The sequence below is a fragment of the Aquarana catesbeiana genome, linkage group LG01 (assembly GCF_042186555.1).
Source record: "Aquarana catesbeiana isolate 2022-GZ linkage group LG01, ASM4218655v1, whole genome shotgun sequence".
In the NCBI taxonomy this organism is placed as follows: domain Eukaryota; kingdom Metazoa; phylum Chordata; class Amphibia; order Anura; family Ranidae; genus Aquarana; species Aquarana catesbeiana.
Window position 1 is genome coordinate 574,523,223 of NC_133324.1, and position 25,574 is coordinate 574,548,796.

At 44.5% G+C, this 25,574-nt stretch overlaps 1 protein-coding gene across 2 annotated transcripts in view; it reads right to left on the reverse strand.

The window, feature by feature from the left end:
* RBPMS (RNA binding protein, mRNA processing factor) overlaps positions 1-25,574 on the reverse strand; it is a 256,714-nt gene that overhangs the window by 72,545 nt on the left and 158,595 nt on the right. For both annotated transcript variants that reach the window (XM_073597687.1, XM_073597680.1), the window contains exon 5: positions 25,150-25,300. In XM_073597687.1, coding sequence (XP_073453788.1) covers positions 25,150-25,300 — 151 coding nt within the window. The remainder of the gene's footprint in view (positions 1-25,149; positions 25,301-25,574) is intronic.

Here is a 25,574-nt window from a genome sequence, read left to right on the forward strand (position 1 = left end):
TTATGTGCCTTCTCTTTAAAATATACAGTATGTTCATCCAAATTTTTTTTTCTTTTTAGTTTTGAACAGAATGGAGAAGGATCAGAACCCTTGCTGGATTTTGATTGTTATTCAGGGCACGGCCAGAAAGATTCCTCCTCACTTTATGACACTTTATGTCACTGTTACAACTGGTTCACGAGGCAAGAAGTATGAGAATATCTGTATTAGAGACACAGACAGCCCTCCCTGGATAACAATACAAATCTAATGGGTTTTATTCATTCACACTCCATCTAAAACTAAATATAAAGTTTTGACTTGACATACACTTTTGATAACAATATCTCACAGCACCTGCAACAATTTACTTGCACAACCAGTGATTAAATATACGTACCATAAAAATTGAAAAAGTAGCTGCAGAAACTAGCATAAAACTGTTAGGAGGTTTTATGTAGCCATCTGAACAGCTTTGCAATTAGAAACGATAGACTGGAGTTCTTCATTTCGAAGTCCTTTATCAGATTTTCTTTTACATATCTAGGGCCATACACACGATCGGACTTTTTGAAAACAAACATGCAAATGACCTGTTTTAAGGCAACATCCGATCGCGTGTATGCTCCATCGGACAAACTTTTTCGTTTTTCATCGGACAAATGTTGGCTGTGTGAACAAACTTGGCGGCAACAAAAGTCCGACGTCGGCAAGTCCGATCGTGTGTACATAAAACCATCGGACTTTAGTACAAAGTACAAACACGCATACTCAGAACCAATGCAAAAGATCAGACAATACAGAAGTTGACCAAAGGGTGGCGTGGGAGAATTGAACGTCCTCTTTTGAAGTGTCGTCAGTACGTTGAAACGTCACTACGTTCGTGTTTGTTGCCTGCCGTGTGTATGCTTAACAAGTTCACGGCCAACGCCCTTTGTACAGAAATCCACAGAAAAGTTTGTATAAAGTCCGATTGTGTGTACGAGGCTTTATTGTTGAAGGATTTGTACGTCCTTCTCAATCTTTGAAATGGCAGGTGGTGCCTCCTAGGTGACCATAGTTTACTGACTTAATATTTATTAATATTATATAACTGAATTCCTGCTGCCACAAGTGAGACTGGCTAAAATCTACACTCAGCAAAGAATAGTATGGCTCCTTGCCTGATCCCACTGCAACACAGTTACATCACATAAATAGGTCCACTATGCCTGCCTGCATGATTGTGGTTTAAACAAGCAATAAGTACTTATACAAAGGTACCAACATCAATTTCTAACATGTTTCACATTCTAGGTGCTCACTTTTAAGCATTACTCTTATAAATGAGCACCTAGCGTGCAAAATGCATTACAGTTGTTTTTGATGTCTGTATGTAAATGCACAAGTGCCATCTTTAATGTCCTCTCAATTCTTTTTCTACAGCCAATTGGTGTACATAGGCACTGATACACATTTCATAAACAGATACGTTTTTTTGGCCTATTGCATCAATGGCGATTTATCAGTAGATAAATAGAAGTATAAGTAATAATCTAGAAAATACAAGATTTACTATAAACTAGTTGTATAGCTGTCAGTATACATTATACAAAGGTCATACAATCCTATTATGCCTAGAAATATGAATATATTGCAGCACAAAGATACCCTTACATTTACAGCTATATACTTGTTCATACTGCAGATTCCACAAATCTAATTTTTCTTTAAATGTATTTTTGGAAAATGTAGCATATGCTTTCTATAGGCGTAGCCTAGCCACATCCAGTAGATATCTCTAGAACTCAATTTTTTACACAGCTTTGAGACAAGCTGGCAGAAGCTCAAGAGATAATCAAGTTTGCACTGCCAACCTTGGCTATGACTAAATGTATCTGAATGTTATAATGTTTCCTTAGAGATGAGTTTGAAAAACTATGTTACACATTTTGCAGCTGTGCATATGTTTAAGATGTTTTTATGTTAAGGCTGGGTTCACACTGGTCCGACAAACGCTCCGACATTGGGAGCTCATGTCGCATGACGTGTGAAATTTAATGTTTCCCTATGGGAGCCGTCCTAACTGGTCCGACACAAGTCGTTCCGACTTTAGAAATGCTCCCTGTACTACTTTGGTCCGACTTTGATCCTACTTCAGCCTATTGACTATCATTGAAGTCGGATCAAAGTCAGATTGCCGTCTCGCATGATCCGACTTCGGCACGCGACTTGTGCTCAGATCATCTTGAGGGGGAACTCCGCGCCAAATTTTAGATAAAAATCCGGCATGGGTTCCCCCTCCAAGAGCATACCAGGCCCTTGGGTCTGGTATGGAACTTGAGGGGAACCCCCTATGCCGAAAAAGCGGCGTGGGGGGTCCCCCCAATCCATACCAGACCCTTATCCGAGCACGCAGCCCGGCCGGACAGGAATGGGGGTGGGGACGAGCGAGCGCCCCCCCCCCTCCTGAACCGTACCAGGCCGCATGCCCTCAACATGGGGGGGTTGTTGCCTTGGGGGAGGGGGGCGCGCTGCGGCCCCCCCACCCCAAAGCACCTTGTCCCCATGTTGATGAGGACAAGGGCCTCTTCCCGACAACCCTGGCCGTTGGTTGTCGGGGTCTGCGGGCGGGGGGCTTATCGGAATCCGGGAGCCCCCTTTAATAAGGGAGCCCCCAGATCCCGGCCCCCCACCCTATGTGAATGAGTATGGGGTACAGCGTACCCCTACCCATTCACCTAGGAAAAAAGTGTCAATTAAAAAAAAAACACTACACAGATTTTTAAAGCATTTTATTAGACAGCTCCGGGGGTCTTCTTCCGACTTCGGGGGTCTCTCCGGTTCTTCTCCACGCTCTCCGGATCTTCTGCCGGGCTCCTCCGCTCTCTTCTGCTCTTTTGCCGCTCTTTTGCTAAAGCGGAGGAGCCTGGTCTTCAATCTTCTGCCTTCTGCCTTCTGCCCTCTTCTCCTGATGTTGACACGACGCTCTCTGGGGCTAGAATGCTCTCTGTGCGCTCTGCTCTGACTTATATAGGCGGTGACCCCGCCCCCTTATGCCGTCACAGTCCCTGGGCATGCTGGGACTGTGACGTTTTAGGGGGCGTGGTCATCACCCGATGACCATGCCCCCTTATGCCGTCATAGTCCCAGCATGCCCAGGGACTGTGACGGCATAAGGGGGCGGGGTCACCGCCTATATAAGTCAGAGCAGAGCGCACAGAGAGCATTCTAGCCCCAGAGAGCGTCGTGTCAACATCAGGAGAAGAGGGCAGAAGGCAGAAGGCAGAAGATTGAAGACCAGGCTCCTCCGCTTTAGCAAAAGAGCGGCAAAAGAGCAGAAGAGAGCGGAGGAGCCCGGCAGAAGATCCGGAGAGCGTGGAGAAGAACCGGAGAGACCCCCGAAGTCGGAAGAAGACCCCCGGAGCTGTCTAATAAAATGCTTTAAAAATCTGTGTAGTGTTTTTTTTTTAAATTGACACTTTTTTCCTAGGTGAATGGGTAGGGGTACGCTGTACCCCATACTCATTCACATAGGGTGGGGGGCCGGGATCTGGGGGCTCCCTTATTAAAGGGGGCTCCCGGATTCCGATAAGCCCCCCCGCCCGCAGACCCCGACAACCAACGGCCAGGGTTGTCGGGAAGAGGCCCTTGTCCTCATCAACATGGGGACAAGGTGCTTTGGGGTGGGGGGGCCGCAGCGCGCCCCCTCCCCCAAGGCACCACCCCCCATGTTGAGGGCATGCGGCCTGGTACGGTTCAGGGGGGGGGGGCGCTCGCTCGTCCCCACCCCCATTCCTGTCCGGCCGGGCTGCGTGCTCGGATAAGGGTCTGGTATGGATTGGGGGCGACCCCCCGCGCCGTTTTTTCGGCGTAGGGGGTTCCCCTCAAGGTCCATACCAGACCCAAGGGCCTGGTATGCTTCTGGAGGAGGAACCCATGCCGGTTTTTTATTTAAAATTTGGCGCGGAGTTCCCCCCTAAAGATTCATACCAAACACAGTGCTGGCATTGGCGGGGATCCAAGTCGGATCCCCGTTCATTGAAAGTCGGACACATGCCGGCTTCATGTCGCAGGGCAAAGTCGGATCCAAAGTAGGACGGCTGTCGTGTCGCACCAGTGTGAACCCAGCCTAAAAGTAACACTGGAATCATTCAGATTGGAGTTGACACCTGTAGCCTGTAAATGAGCACCTTGATCAAGCATCTCTAGAGTCCAGGTGCTCTTTGCAGGCAGTCTATCTATTTCTATTGGGGGTACAGCTTCAGCTGCAGGTCCCAATCTGACAGCTATACAGGTGTGGCTGACTGGCCCTGACAGTAAGGCTACTTTCACTCTGAAGCATTGTGTACGCTGACAGTAAAGCGGCGTTATATTTAGCACCGCTTTACCGTAGTTTTAGCAGTGCTATTTGGCCGCTAGCGGGGCAGTTTTAACCCCTGCTAGTGGCCAAAAAAGAGTTAAAACCGCCCGCAAAGCGCCGCTTTGCAGGCAGGTTTGGAGCGCTGCCCCATTGTTTTCAATGGGAAGGGGCGCTTTAGGAGCGGTAAATACACGGCTCCTACAGCGCTCCAAAGATGCGGCTTGCAGGACTTTTTAGACCGCCCTGCAAGCGCACCGCTCCAGTCACATTGGAGTGCATTGAGCGGCTCTTTCAGGGCGCTTTGCAGGTGCTATTTTTAGCACTTTAGCGCCTGCAAAGCACCTCAGTGTGAAAGGGGCCTAAAAGAGAGTACTACAATATTAGGCAGACCATCACCTTGTTTTTAAAAAAAAGAAAAAAACAAACAAAATAGTTGCACTTACAAGACTAAAACCTGATAGAAAGCATTTTAAAAGATAAAGCTCTCAAAGAGCGACATTAAAGAGACCCCTTACTCCTTTGAATAGCTGGCAATCCCCAGCCAGCAAACCACAGAGTACTCCACTTCTTGGAGGTCAGTGGCAATGCTTAGGCAGGCTCTACAAATGTATCTCCAGCTTTCTCACCCTCTGATAAGCACTGCTCCATTGAGACTACAAATGAATGCATTTATTTAGTTACTCCCGAAATTCGTTTTTATTTATTTTGTTTCGTTAAAAAATATGCATTCGTCCAAAAATCCGATATAATTAAGGTCGAATCTGTCATTGAAGGCTTATGGTGTCTGTCGAATGTTCTACGACGATTTGACGGAGCAGCTAAACTGTACGACGCCGCAATCGTACATTTCCGGTCGAAGGTTCTGCCTATGAGCTATAGTAGAATTCTAATGTTCTATGACACTCGTAATAATTATATTTATTAATTATTATTACTAGTCAACCAACATTAGAATTCTTTTATAGCCTATGGGCTGAGCATTTGACCATTAATGTCCGCTCGCAGCGACAGCTTCGTCAAATCTTCATGTCGAATCTTTTCTCTCTATGTCGAATAATCTTGGACTAATAGAGTTAGGTTAGGCACATTCAACCATTTTTGCTATTGTCTCTATAATGTGCAATCTTTTCTCTCTATGTCGAATCTTTTCTCTCTATGTAGAATAATCTTGGACTAATAGAGTTAAGGTTAGGCACATTCGACCACAGGTTTGATGGACACAGATTGTTATTGTCATCATCATGTCGAATCTCCTATCTATATCGAACTGTTGTCACAACGAAAACAAAAACAAAGCATTTGTTTATGTCGGATCTTTCGGTTTTTGGATTGTGCACCTTCGTTATCGTTTGTTAAAACGATAACAAAAATACCTGAATTTCGGACGAAAATGCATTCGGACAAAAAGGAATGCACATGTCTACTTAAAAGTAGTTAGCTGGAGTTTGGCGTAATTTGTTAGTCAAGTCATCCAAGTCATCACAACCTGCTAGTCCATCTATCACCCCCTTCTCCCCAGATGGACAAAGGTGCCTCAGTTACTCTGTGGAGCTCCCCCCAGGACAGGAAGCATGTTACTGGCCAGATCACATGGTGAGAATAAAGGAAAACAGTTTTAATAAAAAGAAAAGAAATGCATCCACCACATTTAAAGCTGAACTAAAGAAAGGATACTCACCTCCCTAACGCTCCCTCGCCAGCATCTTTTCCTGTGTGCTGGGTTTCAGCCATCTTCATTGGCCAGTGCAGGATGCAGGTGCATGAGCACACAGGATCTGCCCTGCCGCTGTCAGCTGAGCTGTACATGCGCAGCTCAGTTTACAGTCTGATAGGCTGTACTGATGGGCACTGATAGGCTGCACTGATGGGCACCGATAGGTGGCATTGTTGGGCACTGAGAGGTGGCACTGATGGGCGGCACTGAAAGGCATTGATAGGTGGCACTGAAGGGCACTAATAGGTGGCACTAATAGTTGGAAGCGATGGGCACTGATGGGTGGCAGTGATGGGCACTGATTGGCACTGGTAGGTGACACTGAGGAGGCACTGACTGGCACCACTGGTGGGCATTGATAGGTGGCACTCATGGCATCGATAGGTGGCACTGATTGCTGGCACTTATGTACTGGTGAGCACTGATTCGTGGCACTGTGGGCACTGATTTGTGGCACTGGCAGGCGGTACTGCCAATAGCAATTGAGCTGTGGCGCTGCCCACCCCTTCCCACATCAGGTCACAGACAGATGGCAGCGGGGCGGGAGGTGGGCGGTGCCACAGCTCAAATTCTATTGGCAGCCACCTGGCCATTACTAAATAGTAATTTGGCTTCCGGGAAAATGGCAGCCGGTGGAGACATTGTCTCCATCGGCCACAGACCTCTAGCGGCGGGTGGTGGCGGCGAAAAAAAAAAAAAATCGGTAAAATAAGAATTTCCCGGGACATTTTCCGGGATTGGCTAAATCCGGGAAAAGGGGCTAAATCCTGGGAATGTCCCGGGAAATTCGTGACAGTTGGCAAGTATGCACCCCCTCCAGGATATGCAGAATGTAGCTGCCATCTGTAGCCTGAGGAGCCTGATTGTCTGACGTGTGGGAAGCAGGAAGTGATCTGGAGAGGAGGCAGAGGATAGATTGAACGCTGAGAAACCGGGCTGCAGATCCGGGATTCAGGTGACCCTATCCCCCCTCACCACCACAGCATTACAGCACTTTAGAAGCATTCTGTTACTATGCAAATGTGAGTTGTATGAACTTTGAGTGTTTTTTAAGATTAAACATTTTTTAGATGGTGTCACACTATTGTATGCCTCTATTCTTCTTCTTATGTGGTATATGCGAGGAGGCTTATTGGAAGCGACCAGGAGAAAACTGGTATCCTCTTAAAGCTGGGCTATTATCAGGAGCAGGAGGTGACCAGAGAGGAGTACCAGCACACAGTAGCCAGTATACTTATAGGAGATAGAAGGATGGTCCAGGATATCTGCTGAAAACATCTTTTGGCTTATTTTCTAAGCCCTTGAGGTGAGGGTACAACTGAAGGGGGAGGAGTGCACATTGCATGAAGACACCTTATCACTTTATATGGACTGTGTGGATTATATTTATATCATTATGGACTGTGTGTGATTCACGGAGCACGAGCACTTTACATTATGATTGGATTATTATTTTACGAGTACTTTATATTATGATTGGATTATTTTGTAATTCACTGTTTTATGTTACACATATCATCCAGATTACTTTACAGCTTAGGTTGTATTGATTGTTGGTTAGGAGTAGCGCGGCACATTTATATACATTTGCCATCTGAAGCCACAATCCCACAGACCCTGCAGGCTCCATGTGCACCTGCTGGAATCACAACACAGGAGGCTGACCAGTTCTCTCTCTCTGCTCTCCTGTCTGTGTGGAGGGGAGGGGAGAACTGTCACCACACGCTCTGCTCTATGAGAGACGCTGCAGCCAGCAACCTCGACAGTGAATGGACTGACTCCGAAGGAGGAGGGTTTTTTTTGTGGGGCTCCCCCCCCCGCAAAAGGGCCGCCCTGGGCCTAGCCCTTGTCGGCCAAAATACAGAACTGATTTGCCTTTAGTAAATCAATCCCATATAGAACTTTCACTTCAAGGATCGGTAAACTGCAATTTATACTTTTTTTGTTGTTGGGTTTAATAACACTTTAAAGGCTCTCTTAAAAGTTTGAATGTAAGGGCCGGTTATATTCTGTGCTCCGGATGCGTTTCTGCATATGCGTTTTTGATGCATTCTGATGTGTTTTTGATGACTTCCAGTGCTCCCCCCCCCCTTTCGTTCTTCATCTCAGTTAAGAACATGTGATTTCCGGTGCATTTTTGATATGTACTGCTGCGTTCCAGACAGAAAAAATGCAGCATGTTCTACTTTTGTTGACTGCACTGGAATGAGCCGCACTGGCGTGAACTAGGCCAATTGGAATGTCCATGCATTTTGTTTATGCAGTATAAAAACACACTGGACTGCATCTAGTGTGAACCAGCCCAAAGCGAAGTTAAAGTGGAACTAAACTTATCAATTTACTTGGTGTCTAAAACGGTTTTATTAAAGGTATGCAGTGAATGATAACTTTCACAGTTGCTTGTGCGTTCAACCAAACTGACAAGCATTCAAATGGCTGATGTCATAACCGATCACATGTTCAGCACCATGGTAACTGCAGGTCAAAGAGAGGCTAAGATGGCAGCTTCCTTAGCTGTTAAGGATAGAAGGGTTTAGTTCTACTTCAGGTGCTCGGGGCTGAGAGTTAGGTTCATGAAAACCAATGCATCCAATTGTAAAATCTAGAAACTCGGTTCTGGGTAAATAGCTGCAGATTTGTTAAAGTCTAGTTCAATTCATTCTTCTCATCTTCCTATGATAATATTATTCTCTGGCATAGCAAAGGCCAATGAGACCATGAAGTCATCACAGAGAACATGATAGGTTGTTAAGGGTTATATAGTACATTTCTAATGTCTTTTATTTTTTAGTATCCCCTTTGCTGCGAGGACATCCAGTGAAATCCTTCAACTCTGATCTTGTAGCTCCTAACTGGCTCATTTGCACATGCCTGCTGAGTTCACAAGATTACAATGCAAGATCATATTTCCTAATTATTGCAAAGTAGCATGGGGAATGGGGTCGCTGCCAGCTGTTATGACTTTACTGCTTCAAAATCTATCATAATAATCATAGCAAAAGAAATGTAAAAGATTCATATTTATATATCATCATTTCCGTGCTCATCGCGTGTAAAATAAACAAAGCATTTTTAACCTCCTAAAAAGAAGATAGCAAATGTCTTGCATCCTTAACGAAATTGTGTGAAATTTAAACCACCTGTTTCTATGCTTCAACACTTCATCATTGTTAGAAGGGACGGCAAATGCAGATGCTGTAGGGAGGGGGTCAGATATCTTTCACTGCCTAAATATAGGACTGAATACGTGAAAAACACAAACCGCTGGTCTAAACATGTGTTTATTGTTCCTGTATAATGGACACTCAACTTTTTTTTAGTATGGTTGATGAAGGGCCCTATGTTTGAAGGTTGACAAAGTCATTCTTTCTCATTTTGCTACACTGTCTTATATTGCCTAAAAACCTGGCCTATACACCAGCATTCAGTGTCAAGAGCTCAAAAACAGGAGGGATTGGACCAAAAACTCTTCATAAATTGTTAAAATGTATCTTCACTTAATTTTAATCTGCCAGTGTATTGGCAAAACCAATATTTCCATGAAAAAAAGTCAAAATATTAATAGTACAAGTTAATTGGATATGTATATTTCATGGAAGCAGTGCATGACCTTTTTCTGTTCTTTGGCATCTGCAGGGAAAGATCTTTGGGAGGGGCGTCTATTACTCTGATGATGACTAAAAAAATTGATTTAGAAGAGCAATTCAAATTTGATTCTAAATATCAAAAACATGTTTTACAGCTCCTAATAAATATTTATTGAACATCAAATGTGTATTTTCTGGGCATTCAAGTACCCTGTTTCCCCGAAAATAAGACCTAGCGTGATTGCCGGTGATGGCTGCAATATAAGCTCTACCCCCCAAATAAGCCCTAGTTAAAGTCCTTGTAGGTCTTACTTTCAGTGTAGGGCTTATTTTCAGGGAAACAGGGTAGGGCTTATTTGGGGGGTAGGGCTTATATTGCAGCCATCACTGACAATCACGCTAGCTCTTATTTTTGGGGAAACAGGGTAGTTCTAAAGGCTCAAGGTTTCAAAGTAAAGGCTCAAAACTTTCTTAGTGCAGCAGCCCCCCCAGACCCCCTTGTACTAACCTGAGCCCCCTCTTGATCCAACAATGTCCACAAGAGCCTCAGCTGTCCTGGATCTCTTCTTCTCATTGACTGAGACAGCAGCAAGAGCCATTGGCTCCCGCTACTGTCGATCAGAGCCAGTGAGCCAATGAGGAGAGATGGGGGCGGGACCGGGCCACGGCTATGTGTGAGTGGATACACAGGGTAGCAGCTCGGGAACAAGCCTGTTTGGGTGCCCAATAGCAAGCTGCTTGCTGTGGGGGAAATGGCAGGAGGGAGGGGACAGGAGTGTCGGCAGGATTGGGGCTGCTCTGTGCAAAACCACTGCACAGAGCAGGTAATTATAACATGTTTGTCATTAAAAAAATTAAAAAATAATAATAATAATATATATGCGTGTGTTTGTGTGTATATAGATATATATATATAGATATATATCTATATATGCCTTTTACAATCACTTTAACTCACTTTAACATGGTGTAGGTGGGGTCAAAGATGATTGACACTAGCCTTCATTTTTGTTTAGATGGCATCTACATCCAAGGCACTTTTTTTTTTTTTACTTTACAGGTATTAGCAATTACATTTGATATATTGATGATTTATAATAAAACTAAGCTTTTTATGTAATCAATCAGCATACTATATCCCACACCCCCATAGTGTTTAGTATTAGGAGGATATGGAGGAGCAGGGAGGGGATTGTCATTTACCACTGTCTATATGCCCACATGTTTTACTTAATAATAATGTGGGCTGCACAGTAAGGAAATGGAGGAAATGAAAAATGTAGAATGGAACTGAAATTAAGCATGTTCCATAGAGGACATCAGCTGGGAGGGACAGCTGAAGGCAGTCTCAACCATGTGTATTTATTTCATTCTACACAAAACAAATGCTTTAGTGGCTTTGTAAGTATGAGCACTCTGTTATATAGCATGTAATGAGCGTTTTTCATAGGTTCAATGAGATTTTAAGCTTTGACCTATAAGTTAATCAGTATTTTTGCAAGCCATATCTTTTGGGGTCTCAGAAAAAAAATATTCAGCACCCCTTCTCTATCGTCAGGGGCTTATCAAACCAATATTTTTTTTATTACACTCATATATACTGTATATATGACATATGGTAACGTGGTTACATAGTTGGTCAGGTTGAGAAACGTAAGTCCATTAAGTTCAACCAATAGACAAATATTCTGTGCTTTACAGACAGCACTGAGCCATCTAATCTGGCACTTCTCCCAAAGATGCCTATAGTCTGCTGTCTCTATGAAAGTGATGCAGACTACAAGAGTCAATTATGAATGGAAAGAAAATAGCCTACCAGTATGTTTATGGATTCTGAGAGGAAACCAAAGCTATCCCCAGCAAAGACTTCAGATGATGCAGCAATTTTCTGGTTAGGATTACACATGTACTCAGAGATATGAGTTTGGAGAAAAAACAGCTTGCAATAGATTCCTTCTGACCATACTTTAATATCTGGCTTTGCAAGGAGAATGTAAAACTCAAGCATTTGCTACTCATATATGATGCATAATAATATTTTCTAATATATTTTGTATTTTATGACTAGTTTTCTATCATTACTATAATAAAAGTGGACCTTTTAGTAACTTTACAAGTGACCATAAATAAATCCCTGACAAGTCACAACATACTGCAACAGTATTATTTTTTTCAAGCGGTACCTTTTATCATTGAAAAGCTAACCCTGGGCTCAGGAAAGTGACTACTCTAAGCTGATGTTATTTGTCTGCTTCAGGCAAGAGGAAGCATTTCCTCAGTCTCTTCTCTCAGTAATCACAATGTAACATTGTAACTTTACAACAAGTCACAATGGGAGGCTGCAGCAGGAGAACTGCACAAGCGCAAGGATTTATGTGACTGGTCATCTCTGAGCCAGCATCTCAGGCCTGGAAGTAGATGCTGATCCTGGATGATACCAGAACAAAGATGGCTCCATCCTTCAAGAAAAGCAGATGAAGGCATTGTCAGGGGAGTGCTGTCATTTCTGTGTGAGTTTGTAAACCTGTAAATGTTACATTTATACACAGTATATAATACCTCGGATTGCGAGTAACGCGGTTAACGAGTGTTTCGCAATACAAGCTATTATTTTTGTCTCACAAAATGAGCGGGATTCAAGCCTCTGCGGTGTGCAGTACTACATCCGAGTGGTTTCCGAGTATCTCCGGCGCCACCCACCTCTGGCCACATGTGGTACTGCATACCATAGAAGTCACTGTGGAACGAATTATCTGAGTTTCCACTGACTTCTATGGAGAAACTCGCTTTGATATACGAGTGGTTTGGATTACAAGCATTCTTCTGGAACGTATTATGCTCATAATCCAAGGTCCCACTGTATATCTGATGCTAAGTCCACATTAATTTTACACATACTTGTATTTTGCATGAGTGCATTTTGCATTTCATTTATTATATAAGTCATTATTATATAAGGGGCTGCTCACATGTCACCACCATGATGCTTTGACAGCGGCACTCTGAAACGCGATCCATGGCAGATCGCTTTTTTTAGAGAAACAAGGAGTGTATTATTTCTAGCCTAATCCTATTAATCTGAATAATTGTGACACATATTTCACAAAACCTGCCTTCTAAACTACACAGAGGTGCTCAGATGAGTCATTTCACGGGGATGGAGTCAGTAGAGGAATCACTGCTTGCAGGGAGCAAGGTACCATGGGATATGTAGTCTTTAGAAACTGAAAGGAAACAGCAGATGAGAAGCTGCAAGGCGTGCAGGGAATCCAGGAAGTTGTGGAAAGAGGTGGCCACACTGGCCAGCAGACAGACAGAACTCACAACATAAAAGGAGATTTTTCAAGTAAACGTATATTGGATTATCAACTATAACTATTGTTCTTACACTGTTGATGTTATAAAATGTTAAAAATGGTGTATGCTATGACCAGGGCCGGTACTAGGGGTGGACGGGCAGCTGCCCTGGGTGGAATGATTTAGTTGGAGGAAGAGGGCGCTGTCTGCCCTGTGTAATCACCCCCAGCACAGAATGTGCTGCTGAGTGCCCACTCTAACGGAGTAGGCAAAGAGCGGCTTTGCTCCTGCGTGTATTCTAGATCGTAGCACTACACCCGCCCCTGCCTGCACAATGCAATGTACTAGTCCCTGAGCGATGGTAGAGTGGAGCGGGTGGGGTGCATGTGGTTGGGAAAGCATATCAATGCTTTCCTATGATTCTAGATACATACAGCTTCCCTGCTCCTCTGCTTGCCTGGACAGCGGCTTCTCCTTCCCCTCTCCATTTATTTCTATCACTCCTACTTTCAGAGTGTCCTGATGTCTGTGTGACATCACCAGCTCCACCCCCTAGCCTCCTGTTTTTTTTCCTCCCTGCTCTGGACCTCTGTGTTGTGACCCCTCTCCAGTCCTACTGCAAAGTGAGTGGTGTCTCTCTCCTCTGTCTCTGTGCTGCTGAGGCTGCCACTACTCAGCTAACAGCTAACCTTTCAGGCATGATATCACAGTTCTAGCTGTGAAGACAACTGTTCTTTCTGATTCTGTATTTTATGAACCACTTCAATACCAGGCACTTTGGCCCCTTCCTTCCCAGGACAATTTTCAGCTTTCAGTGCTGTCGCACTTTGAATGACAATTGCGCGATCATACAACACTGTACCCAAACTAAATTTTTATCATTTTCTTCCCACAAATAGAGCTTTCTTTTGGTGGTATTATATCACCTCTGCGGTTTTTATTTTTTGCTAAACAAACTAAAAAAGACCGACTTTTTTAAAAAAAAAAACGTTTTTTTTTTTTGTTTCTGTTATCAAAATTTTTTTTCGCCTTCAATGATGGGCACTGATGAGTCGGCACTGATGAGGCAGCACCGACGGGCACTGATGAGTTGACACTCATGATGAGGTGGCACTGATGAGGAGGCACTGATATGTAGAATTGATGGGCACTGATAGGCGGCACTGATATGCAACACTAATGGGCACCGATAGGTGGCACTGACAGGCGGCACTGATGGGCACTGACAGGCAGCACTGATGGGCACTGACAGGCGGCATTGATGGGCACTGCCCGGCAGCACTGATTGGCACTGATAAGCAGCACTGATTGGCACTAATAAGCAGCACTGATTGGCACTGACAGGTAGCATTGATGGACAGTAATAGACGGCACTGATGGGCAGCACTGATTGGGCATGTACTGACAGCTGTTAATGCTGGGCACTGATTGGCACTGTGATGGACACTGATTGGCACTATGGTGGGCACTGATTTGCACTGTGGTGGGCAATGATTGGCACTTTATTGGGCACTGGCAGGGGGTTATGATGGGGCACTGACTGGGCACCGATTGGCAGCTTATGGGTACATTTGATGGGGGCTGTGCTGATAATCAGTGTGCTGACTATCAGCATAGACCCCAACCTCTGACAGGGAGAGCCGCTGATCGGCTCTCCCTGTCAGCGCAAACTGAGGAATACACTTCCTGGTTCTCGCGATTATCAGCTGTGATTGATCACAGCTGATCACGTGGTAAGAAGCCTCTGTCAGAGGCTTCTTATTACAATCGGAGATGCGGAGTGTCAGACTGACACGCCGCACTCTCAATCGCCAAGCTGCACGCCCCCGCAGGACCGCGCCGGCATGTTATCCTGCTGGACGTCATATGACGCCCAGTCAGGATAACAGAACCACTTCCCGGCCTTCATTCTGTTATAGGCCGGGCGGGAAGTGGTTAAGGACCTTTTAAGATGAGGTGCAGACATGTGGCTCCCATGCAGGGCTGTCTTTTTTCAGCATGGGGATGCATGAGCATTGTGTGCATCCCTGTGCCTGCACCCTATTCATTTCTACTGAGACATGAGGTTGCATGCACACAGGCTCTGTATTCTAATATGACATGCAGGTTTGGTTCCCAATAGAAATTAATAGTACACTGGCACAGGGATGCACACAATGTACAAAAGAGCCCTGCACAGGACACATATGTCTGAATGGGCCTAAACAACTCATGTACATGGAGGCTTAGTGATTTCCCCAGCTCCCCAGGCATCAGAAAACAACAGGGATTTTATACAGGAGCTACTAAGTCTGGACATGGATGGAAATTCAGCTGGTTCACCAAGGACCAGGTGAGCTTCAATCCATCTATGGCCATTCCTGCTAAAGACAAGTCAATCTAATATGATCAACTTCTCTCAAACCAACTTAATGGAATTTTTTTCTTTGATCTGCAGCACTAATCAATGTATTCTGAGCACTATCACAATGCAATGTTTCAGTGGAGAGGATTCCTCCATCCACCTCACTTGTGTGGATGAGGGGATCAGCTCAGTTTTTTTTTTCAATCAGAAACTGATCCATCTATGGCCAGCTTACCATTCACTATACAATCTAATTGGGCAATAACTTTTGAATCTACCACCAACTATGTAGTACAAGGGCCTGCCTGATTGGATACTACTAATTGGATAATGAATTGTTTAGGTTTGTCCTCATATCACAAAGTTTTGGTAAATCGAAGGGAGATTGTGCAGAAATTGTACAATCAGATTCTAAAGTGTATGCTCACCTTTACTGTTCATGTGCAGGAGTGCTAAGAATGACAAATGTTTTCCCTGACACATTGTCTAAAGCTGGGTACACACTATTCTTCTTTTTTTTTTGTTCAGCCTGCTGGAAGAAAAACGAATAGATCCCTGCATGCACACAAACAAGGTGGATTCAGAACCCCCCTGTGCTATTGTACTCTGACAGCAGGACTCCTCCACTGATTAGAATACAATGATCAGCGCTGCAGCCCGCTGATCAAAGGAGGATTTCCAGCAGGACCATTTGACAGAAGCCAAGGTCAGCTTCAGCTAGTTCTTAAACTCCATTTACACTGTTCAGAAATCACCTTTGGGCAGCCATTATTGCTATTACTCCTTATTGGCTGTAAACCAAGCCATCATCAAAGCAATATAATTGGCTGTGTGTGTGTGTGTGTAATACTGGTGCACTCCGCAACCATTACATATGTTTCGGTGCGCTGCACATGCTTCAACTGGCTCTGCCCCCTGCTCGGGGCCTGGGCACTGAATTACCTTGTTCTGCCACTGGCTATGACTCTAGATTTCCTTTAACTTAGCCTATATCAGTTTTAACATAAAGCAATAAAGCAAGAGCCAGTACAAAAGATGTAAAAGGTGTTTTATATATAAGATATCCAACTGTCCATTTTTTCATGAAAAAAAAAAAAAAAAAACCCCTGTTTTGATGACTGGGGGAGATGGAAGTCGCAAAACAAAATATAGGTTGCAGGGCACAGAGCTACATTGATTGGGGTCTTTTATAACCTACTAGTGCCATGACCCCTTGAAAAATTTTACCAAGTTGTGGGGGCCCCTAACAGTAAAATTATTTTCGTAGCATGGGTTGTCAGCACCCAAGGCAAGTAATTTGCACCTCTAACCCACGGACATTTAGCGCTGCCTGAGTCCCTTCCACTTGTGCAGTATTAAAACCCCTTCTGGTACATTTTAGGATGTATCACTCTTTTTCTTTGTTCTCCTTTCTTTCCCTTTTATCTCTCTCTATCCTAATTTCTTTTTTTTCCCACCCCTCTCTCTAACCATCTTTCTTGTTCTTTCTCTCCCTTTTTCTTTGTCCCCCCCCCCCTTTTCTTCTCCCTTCCGTGTATTCTCTATTTTTATTCCTTCTCTTACTCCTTGGTGGGGGGAATGGGATGAGTGGCAGTGTTAGTGGGGAGTTCTGATCAGCCAACTTAGGTGCTCTTGATCAAGGTCATCTGCTGATCTGAGAACTGTAGTGGGGACTTTTAATGGCAACTATAATCACATGTAGTGTTGAAGAGGCTGAGTGGGCGGCCACGGGCTCCAGGGACAGCCCCGCTGGGCGCCGAAAAAAGGTCGGGAGAGCAGTGTGGGCTTCAGGAACAGCCCAGGATTCTGTGACCCCTGGCAAATCACCATTCAACCCCCAGGTTGAGGACCACTGGTCTAGAGGTTAGATTTATTATCACCTAAATGTTGCCATTTGAATATCCTTGTACAATTAACCAGTTTGTATACATAATTTTCGGCACTCTTGTAAAAATGTTCTTCAACATTTTTAACAACGTGGGGTTATTTTTACTGAAGGTATAGAGGATATTCACTTAATAAAGTGAAAAAACTTGAGTTCAGTTCAGTCATGCAAGGCAAAGTTCTGTTTTGTTTTTTTAATTCTGTGTACATGATGGGCTATTCAAAGTAAGAACAGCTTGACTTTATTGACTAAGCTAAGTGAACATTTTCTGCTCCTTTAGTAAATCTACCCCATTTATCTGGTCTAGGCAATAAAATATGATTTTGATTTAAATAACTTAACCACTTGCCGACCGCTGTCAGCACATATTCGTTGGCAGAATGGAGCGGCTGAGCAATATTGTTTGGGAGTCACAATCGCACGACCGCGCAATTGTCAGGTAAAGCGACGCAGTGCCGAATCGCAAAAAGTGCTCTGGTCAGGAAGGGCTAAACTGTTTGAGCCAAGAATTCCCTTTCCCAGTCCTTTACAGATGGCCTAGTCCTGTTACAAGACATGTATTGGTGCATTAGTAATTTTATACAAAATGCTTTTCAAAGATGTAACATACATTTTGCAGTGTATTGTTCTATCCACCTTTTGACTGGTTTGTTATGGCATTATTATAGACAGTTGATCAGCTGCATAAATGGTTTTGGTTTTATACATTTTTAATGTTGTCTTAATGCATAAAGAGAAGAAGCTGGAAGCTATTACAGTGGTGTTTGTTAACACATAAAACTGAACCTGAAATTTGTACTGCAGTGGAAGCTTCCTGTAAGCATTTGATGCTCCACCGGCACCACCCCCTGGAGATTAAAGTTGGTCTGAACAACAGCTTTTCTATTAGGCACCTTAGAATGAAGCAGAATCCATGGGCTACCTTTGCAAAGGGGAAAACAGTTTGAAATTTATGATTGGTAGCCTGTTGTTCCTGTCTTTATTGTCATGTGTCTTCCTTTAGCTCAGGAGTTCACAAACCTTTCAGAATTAGGGTCACACAAACTTTTTTTTTTATATAAATAAATATCCCCCCATAAATGAGGGTCCCCATCAGAGCCCCCCCCCCCTCATATCAAGGTTCCCCTTACAACAGAATCTCCATCAGAGTTCCACTTACATCAGGATCCCCATTCAAAGTCCCCCTTTACATTAGGGTCCTCATCAGAGTCCCTCTTACATCAGCGTCCCTATAAAATTCCCCATTACATCACAATACCCATCAAATATCAGGGTCCCTATCAGAGTCCCCCATTGCATAAGGGTCTTCATCAGCATCCCCCTTACACAGGAAAGCAGAGACCATTGGCAGTGTCTGCTGACCTGAATCCTCAATCTGTGCACATGGAGGATATGAAAAATGATGATGATAAAATCGTGTTGTGGGCCAGATCTGGCCCACGGGTCTTAGTTTGGACACCCCTGCTCTAGCTGAATCTCAAGAAAGCATCCATTCCCAAACTGTTATCTAGCTAAAAACTGCTTATACTTATAAATGTATCAATTAGCAAGGATGCAGCTAAATGCAGAAGCACCATTTCCAGCTTTTTTGAAATGAACCTGTGGTCGGCTTATAGACGTCTATGTTTACATATTTTTAAGAAGCAATAAATGAGCTTTAAAACAAGGTCAGACTGACTTCTGGAGCTGTAAGTACTGTGGAGTACCTCATCCTCAAAGTTTAAAGCAAAAGTGGTAAAGTTGTTCTCTCATTAGATCAGCTCCCCCTGCTTCCCCTTTAAGCAATGACTCATCAGCCTTCCAGGTTTTAATATCTAATGCAAACACGGAGCAGGTGATCTGGGAAGAGAAGCATGGTGTGCTAAGTTCATTGAGGTTGAGGTTTTTTATTAAATCTCTGTTACCACTTGTTAAGAATATGTACATACTTTGATGTCCAAAGCCTGGCAACAATTTATCTTTAAGGTAAACCTGTTAGAGAAAAACCCCCTTCACACCTTGTTATATATTGGTGATGCAAAGTTACTGGTCAATAATACCCAATGATATTGAAAAGTGCTGGTGGGGATCAGAGCAGCAAGGGAGTTGTGGTAAAGGCAAGTATAGTCACCAGAGGGTGCTAAACACAGGATGCATCACACAACAGAATATACTCATATTTCTAGTCAGAGTCTTCACTTGGAAATGCGATACCCTAACAACCAAGGCCTGAGGTGTGCCTTGGACTAGCTGGTCAGTATGCGTGAAAGAGGACATACCCTGAATGTATGAATATGAAAATTGAACAATGTGTATAAGTATATATGAAGGTTTGGGGGAAATGTGTGGTTGGGAACCCTGAATGCGAGTCCAATGCCAGATTTGACAGAGGAGGAGGGATATATACCCCTCAGACTCCTCCTACAAATACAGGCTAGCCTCCAGCCAGCCTTCTTACTTGTAGTCAGAGTCTTCACTTGGAAATGCGATACCCTAACAACCAAGGCTTGAGGTGTGCCTTGGCCTAGCTGGTCAGTATGCCTGAAAGAGGGCAAAAGACATGAAAGTAGGTGTGATGAGAAAGCTTGATGAAGGGTAGGTAACAATCCGTCTAGTAAAGTAGCACGCGTCCACATGGCTTCAGTATATGGATCTGGTATGTATCCGCTATAGCTGGAGGAAAACCAATGTCCCATGAATTGATGGTAAGAAGGGACCCCCTGAAACCTGCAAAACTGCCCAAAACCCAAATAAATGTCCCGTAAATGATTTGGATTAAGTCTGATTTCCGAGAAAACCCAGACATGAGAATGAACTGCTTGTAGTGAGGGGATACACGGGGGAAAGGGAGCAAGGGATGACCCGAGGAGCCCCTGCGAAATTATGTCAGAGAAGATCGAACACTTCAAAAAACCGACACCAGTTAAGTAGTTCAGGGACATTCCCACAAACCCCTGGCCTGTCTATACTTGGTATGGGGAATTTTGAGAGGGTGAGCCGCAAAAATGGACAAACTGGCAGGGGTTTGCAGGGGTCTAAAGTGCTGGATACCTGATGGATGTGTTCGATAGAGTTGGCGGATGAGGCCAATACGCTATGGCAATATGCATCGTTAAACATGGAGAAACCATACCAGACACGCGGAAAACTGGTCCCACATGATTTAATCGGGTCATGCTTCTGCTTGTAAATTGACAACCGAGTCCAGAACAGCGGAAAGAGGGCCAGACTCTTTTTGGAACAGGCTTGGGGTCAGACAAAAAATGAATGGTCTGACCTGAGCAGTTCCACAGGCAACCTCACAATCAAGAGGTTAGAGCCAAGAGTTGAACCCAGAATAATGATGATATCCGGACCTACCACTATGTGGGCTGTCAAGGGGACGTTGGCTCAGCACACACCCTGAGAGGGACCGCAGATCCCTGGGCGGTAACCAGGGTCTCCATGCAAAAGGAAATCAACTGAATGAATTAACCCCTGACCCCCTGCACTTACCCAAAATCCAATGGAGTGCTGGCAAAGGTTTCAAAGCAAGGACTGCTTTTGACCCAAGGGTAAGCCCAGTGGTGAATCGACATCTGCACCTTTATCTTGCCCTCCCAAAGGGCAGATCTGATGGAAGTAGCTTTAAGCATTAGTGATATCAGCTTGGATAGCCAATAACCCCCCCCCCCCCCCCAACTGTAACAAGTGTTGAATCGTGAAATACACGGACGAGTACTTCAATGAAAATGTTTCCACAGGAAAGAGGGCAGCCAAAGTGTCATAATGCCAGAACGAAGGTGAAGAACCAGACCAAGCCCCCCTTGGAAATTACTACCTCCAGTAACTTGACTGGCAACGGAAGTATGACTGTCTGCTGAAACTTAGATACTACACACAAAAGACTCAGACAAGATAGTGATGAGCCCCGCGTGCAGGCCTGAAAATTCTTCCAGCAGGGGCTGTCTGAAGACCGGATGGGAGATTCCCACACAGCCCCTGACAAGGAACATTACTTGGCTCAGACATATTGAACCAGAAGTGTTGATAAGACCGGTGGACTAGGGGGATGCTGACTTGCCTGCAGGAATGTAGGAAGAGCAGGAGCTGGGGGTGCGCTGACACCCCGCCTCTGACCGAGTGAGTTTCGATCACGTCTATCCTGTCTTGCAACCGTAACAGGTCATGGAGAGCATATTAGTCCACATGAATCTGTGTTAAAGAATAATGCCTAGAACATGTTCCACGCTGGTAGATAAGAGTAGCTGGGACAGAATTGGAAACTATCCGAAGCGTACTGCCGTCCTGGCTGTGGCCGAGAAAGGAAAACCCCTGTGACAAAGCTCCGCTGTGTGCTTGAGTATGGACCAACTCCTTAATGACGGTGTGCTACCATGCTCTGAACCCCCACATGAGGTCGAAGGGATGAACATGAATTAGTTGCTTCTAAAACGTGCCGCATGCCCAAACCCACGGAAACACAACCTAGAGAAAATGACAACAGACAACCAGACATACAACCAGAATACCACCGCTCTGTGCCTACCTGAGTATGAGGACATAAGCAGTAATGACAAGACCATAGCGCCTGAATGACCCTGATGACGGCCCCCACCCTAGTGTGTAAAGTAAGTGAGCCTGAGTAACCTGCAGCATAGAGACAGGTAATTAAAACTAACACTCAGGGCTAGTGAATCCACGGGCCGTAGTGGGTAGCCATACAGGTGTAATGAAATGCAACGTGCATCGTATGACATGTGGTATACGGGCGAGAAGATTGTGGTCAACAATCATTTAAAAACAAGACCTCAGGCCGTATGGATCTGTAGACCTGACAGATCCTGAGATGTGAGCACTAGCTAACTAAACCCAGGTATACAAAGAAACCTGAACGAAAGGTATGATGAGACATGGAAACAATCGAAGATGAAACGGCTGTTTGTGAATGCCGTAACTGCATGGCACCGACCCGCTATGACAGAACATGCTATGACATGACCGCTATGACAGAAACACGCTATGACAGAACCGCTAAAACAGAACACGCTAAAACAGAACCGATGTGACTGATCCGCTATAACGGAACTGCTGTGACAGAACCCGCTATGACAGAACCATTATGACATGGCACCGCTCTGACTGAACACGCTATGGCAGAACCACTCTGACTGGACACGCTGTGACTGAACATGCTATGACTGAACATGCTATGACAGCACCTGCTATGACTGAACACGCTATGACAACACCCTCTATGACAAAACTTGCTGTGAGAGCACCCGCTATGACAGCACACGCTTTGACAGAACTACTATGATGGACCTGCTATGACAGAAACCGATAAGACAGAACCACTAAAACAGAACTGCTGTGACTGATCCGCTATGACAGAACTGCTGTGACATGAACCCACTATGACAGAACCATTATGACAGCACCGCTCTGATTGAACACTCTATGGCAGAACCGCTGACAGAACTGCTTTGACTGGACATGCTGTGACTGGAACATGCTGTGACTGGAACATGCTGACTGAACACTCTATGATTGTAACATGCTGACTGGACACGCTATGACTGGACACGCTACGACAGAACATGCTTATGACAGAACATGCTTATGACAGAAGCACACTTGATAAAAAAGTTTGTTACTTCAGCTTAAATAGCATATATAAAGTGACTAATGATTTGCCCATTGCTAGTCAGCTGTATGGCTGGCATACTGTGTGGATACTGCTTTCTACCCTTGCTTTTTACCAACATTTGCATGTTTCTTGTATTTTGAGAGAATTCTTGAAAACTGCAATGAAAGCCTGTAATCTAGCTACCTTTGGCGGGCCCATGATATCGGCGTGAGCCCGGAGAAGTGGGTGGACGCCCCCCCATGATGCCAGCGTGAGCCCGGAGAAGTGGATGTGCGGGTGGCCCCCTTGATGATGCCGGCGTGAGCCCGGGAGGAGAAGTGGGTGGATGGCAGGTCGCACCGGAAGAGGCGTGCAGGGTGGCCCCCCTTGATGATGCTGTATGAGCACCGGGAGAAATCGGTGGACGGGTAGCGGCCCCCTTCTAGGATGCTGGCATGAGCCCAGGAGAAGTAGGTAGGTAGGTGGGTGGGCGCCCCCCCAATGATGCCCGGCGTGAGCACCGGGAGAGGAACTGCCACGAGACTGCTGCAGCCGACGACCACTCTGCCAAGAAACCGGGAGTGACGTGTGTCGGCTGTGACCCTGCACCCTGAATGCGAGGCCAACGCCGGATCCGACAGAGAAGGAGGCATATATACCCCTCAGACTCCTACAAATACAGGATAGCCTCCAGCCAGCCTTCTTACATATTATATACAGTGTCCAGGTTAATGAAGCTGTGCACTGAGCAAACATGAACTTTGCCTACTTCCCACCATAAGTAGCAACAGACAAGTAAAAGCAACTAAAAACACCCCAACTGTGTGCTAAAGAGTAACTTGAGGGGTAAAGGGAAATTATTTTAATACAATCCAGGAAATAATGCTACATTCTGAAGAGAACTCCACGCTGCAAGTAAAATTGGTCAGCCTTCTATACAGGGAACACTAGTACTAAAGTATAAAGCCTAGTGCACACTATTCATTTATTTTTGTTCAACCCAGTGGGCTGAACGAAAATAAATTGACAGTTTAGAAGGAGCCGTTGTACTAACTATCTAATGTCCTCCACTGTTCTAGTGTGTTCTGACAGGAGGACGGTCCCCCTACCAGAACACTCCGGTCAGCGCTCTCAGCCATTGGCTGAGAGAGCTGATCAGGAGCCGCTCGGCAGACCTTGTTCGGTCTTTTTCGGTTTGCCGAACAGCCGGCTACTGACGGACCAGCTGGAGTCCACATGGGCCGAATGTCAGCCAGTTTCTATTGCGTCAGCCGATGCCGCCCATATTCAGCCCGTGTGTACTAGGCTTAGGTACAGGGGTGAAACAGTGACTTAGGGGTTAGCACTTTTGCCTTACTTACTCACTGGGGGCCTTGGTTCAAATCTCAATCAGGACACTACATGCATAGAGTTTGCATGCTCTGCCTGTGTTTGGTGTGGATTTCCTTCTGCACGCCAAAGACATACTGGTAGGTTAATTGGTCCTAGTGTGTGCATGTGAGGTAGGTACCTTAGATTATAAACTTTTTGAGGACAGGGACTGTAAATGTACAAAAATTGTAAAGCACTGTGTAAATAGCTGGTGCCATATAAATATCTGTAATAATAAACAAAACAATTAAAATCAATCAGTGCAATGCTAACATTATGTAGGGAACAGTTCCTAAAATCAAACTCTTGGCTAAAATTTCTATATGGTGCTGCAGGTGGCTACACTCCTATCTTCATAAGTACACCTTCAGGGTGTAGCTAAGTGCCATCTCCACTGCCAGGCAATGTAGCATAGTTTCTGCCATCTCTTACAGCTAAGTTCTAATGTTTGCACAGGAGCGACGGGGGATGAAAGCAGTGAAGTCTGCTACATTTCACTCTTCAATAAAAAAATGATCAAAATGATGGGTAGAAAAAAATCCCAGCATGGTCTGAGATTAGGATGGTGGTGAGAACAGCCCTGATACTGCAGGCACTGGTCTAGAAACATCACTAGCTAGCAGCACAAAGATATCAATATTATAAACATCCCTATTCTGTCACTAAAACAGAAGGCTATATCAAAGACCAAGTCAGTGATTATTATAATGTCCATAATGGAAATTTAAGAATACATCTGATTGGGTGTTGTAGGGGAATGCAGAAACGTTTTATTCCTGTCAGATCTTGCACTGTGTATAGTGGAAATAATACAAAGGTGACAGATTTGTGTTTTTCATCAGAGTAGGTGCACAAGGTGCTATGAACCTAATTCTGGTTTGGACAGTGGGCTGCAGACACAACTGTGGGCACATGGCAGACACAGAGGGCTGCCTACCAACAAGCCTTCGTACTTTAAATACATTCCCCCCTAAACGAATTATCCTACCCAAAATGCGTTTAAAATCCAGTATGAATCTCATAAAAAGAAATATAAAACTTACACTGATCCCTGGAGATAAACTGAGGTACATTGTTCAGCTGAGGTGTGCTGGGATTTGGGGTTCCCACAAGTTTGCTCTTGGCCATCTTTGTATTTGCTTTTGCAAACTCGAGCCGTAACGTCTGAGGAATTTCTGGATCAAAGCGTATTCCCTGAAACCATTAAATGAGAAACATTTATTCAACAGATAATAAAAATAAGAATAAGAAAAAAAATGCATAAAAAGGTAGATTTATTGGATTATTTTGTAACAGTGCAAACAGAAATTATGTGTATAGTTCATAGCAACCAAACAGAAATTTCACTTCATCTGTTTAGAGAAAAATGAAAGATAATTAATTGTACAGCACTTTTCTTTTTTGGTTTGTATAAATTGGTCAACAAGTTTACAGAATACACAGGGGGGGTTATTAACTAAGGCTGAAG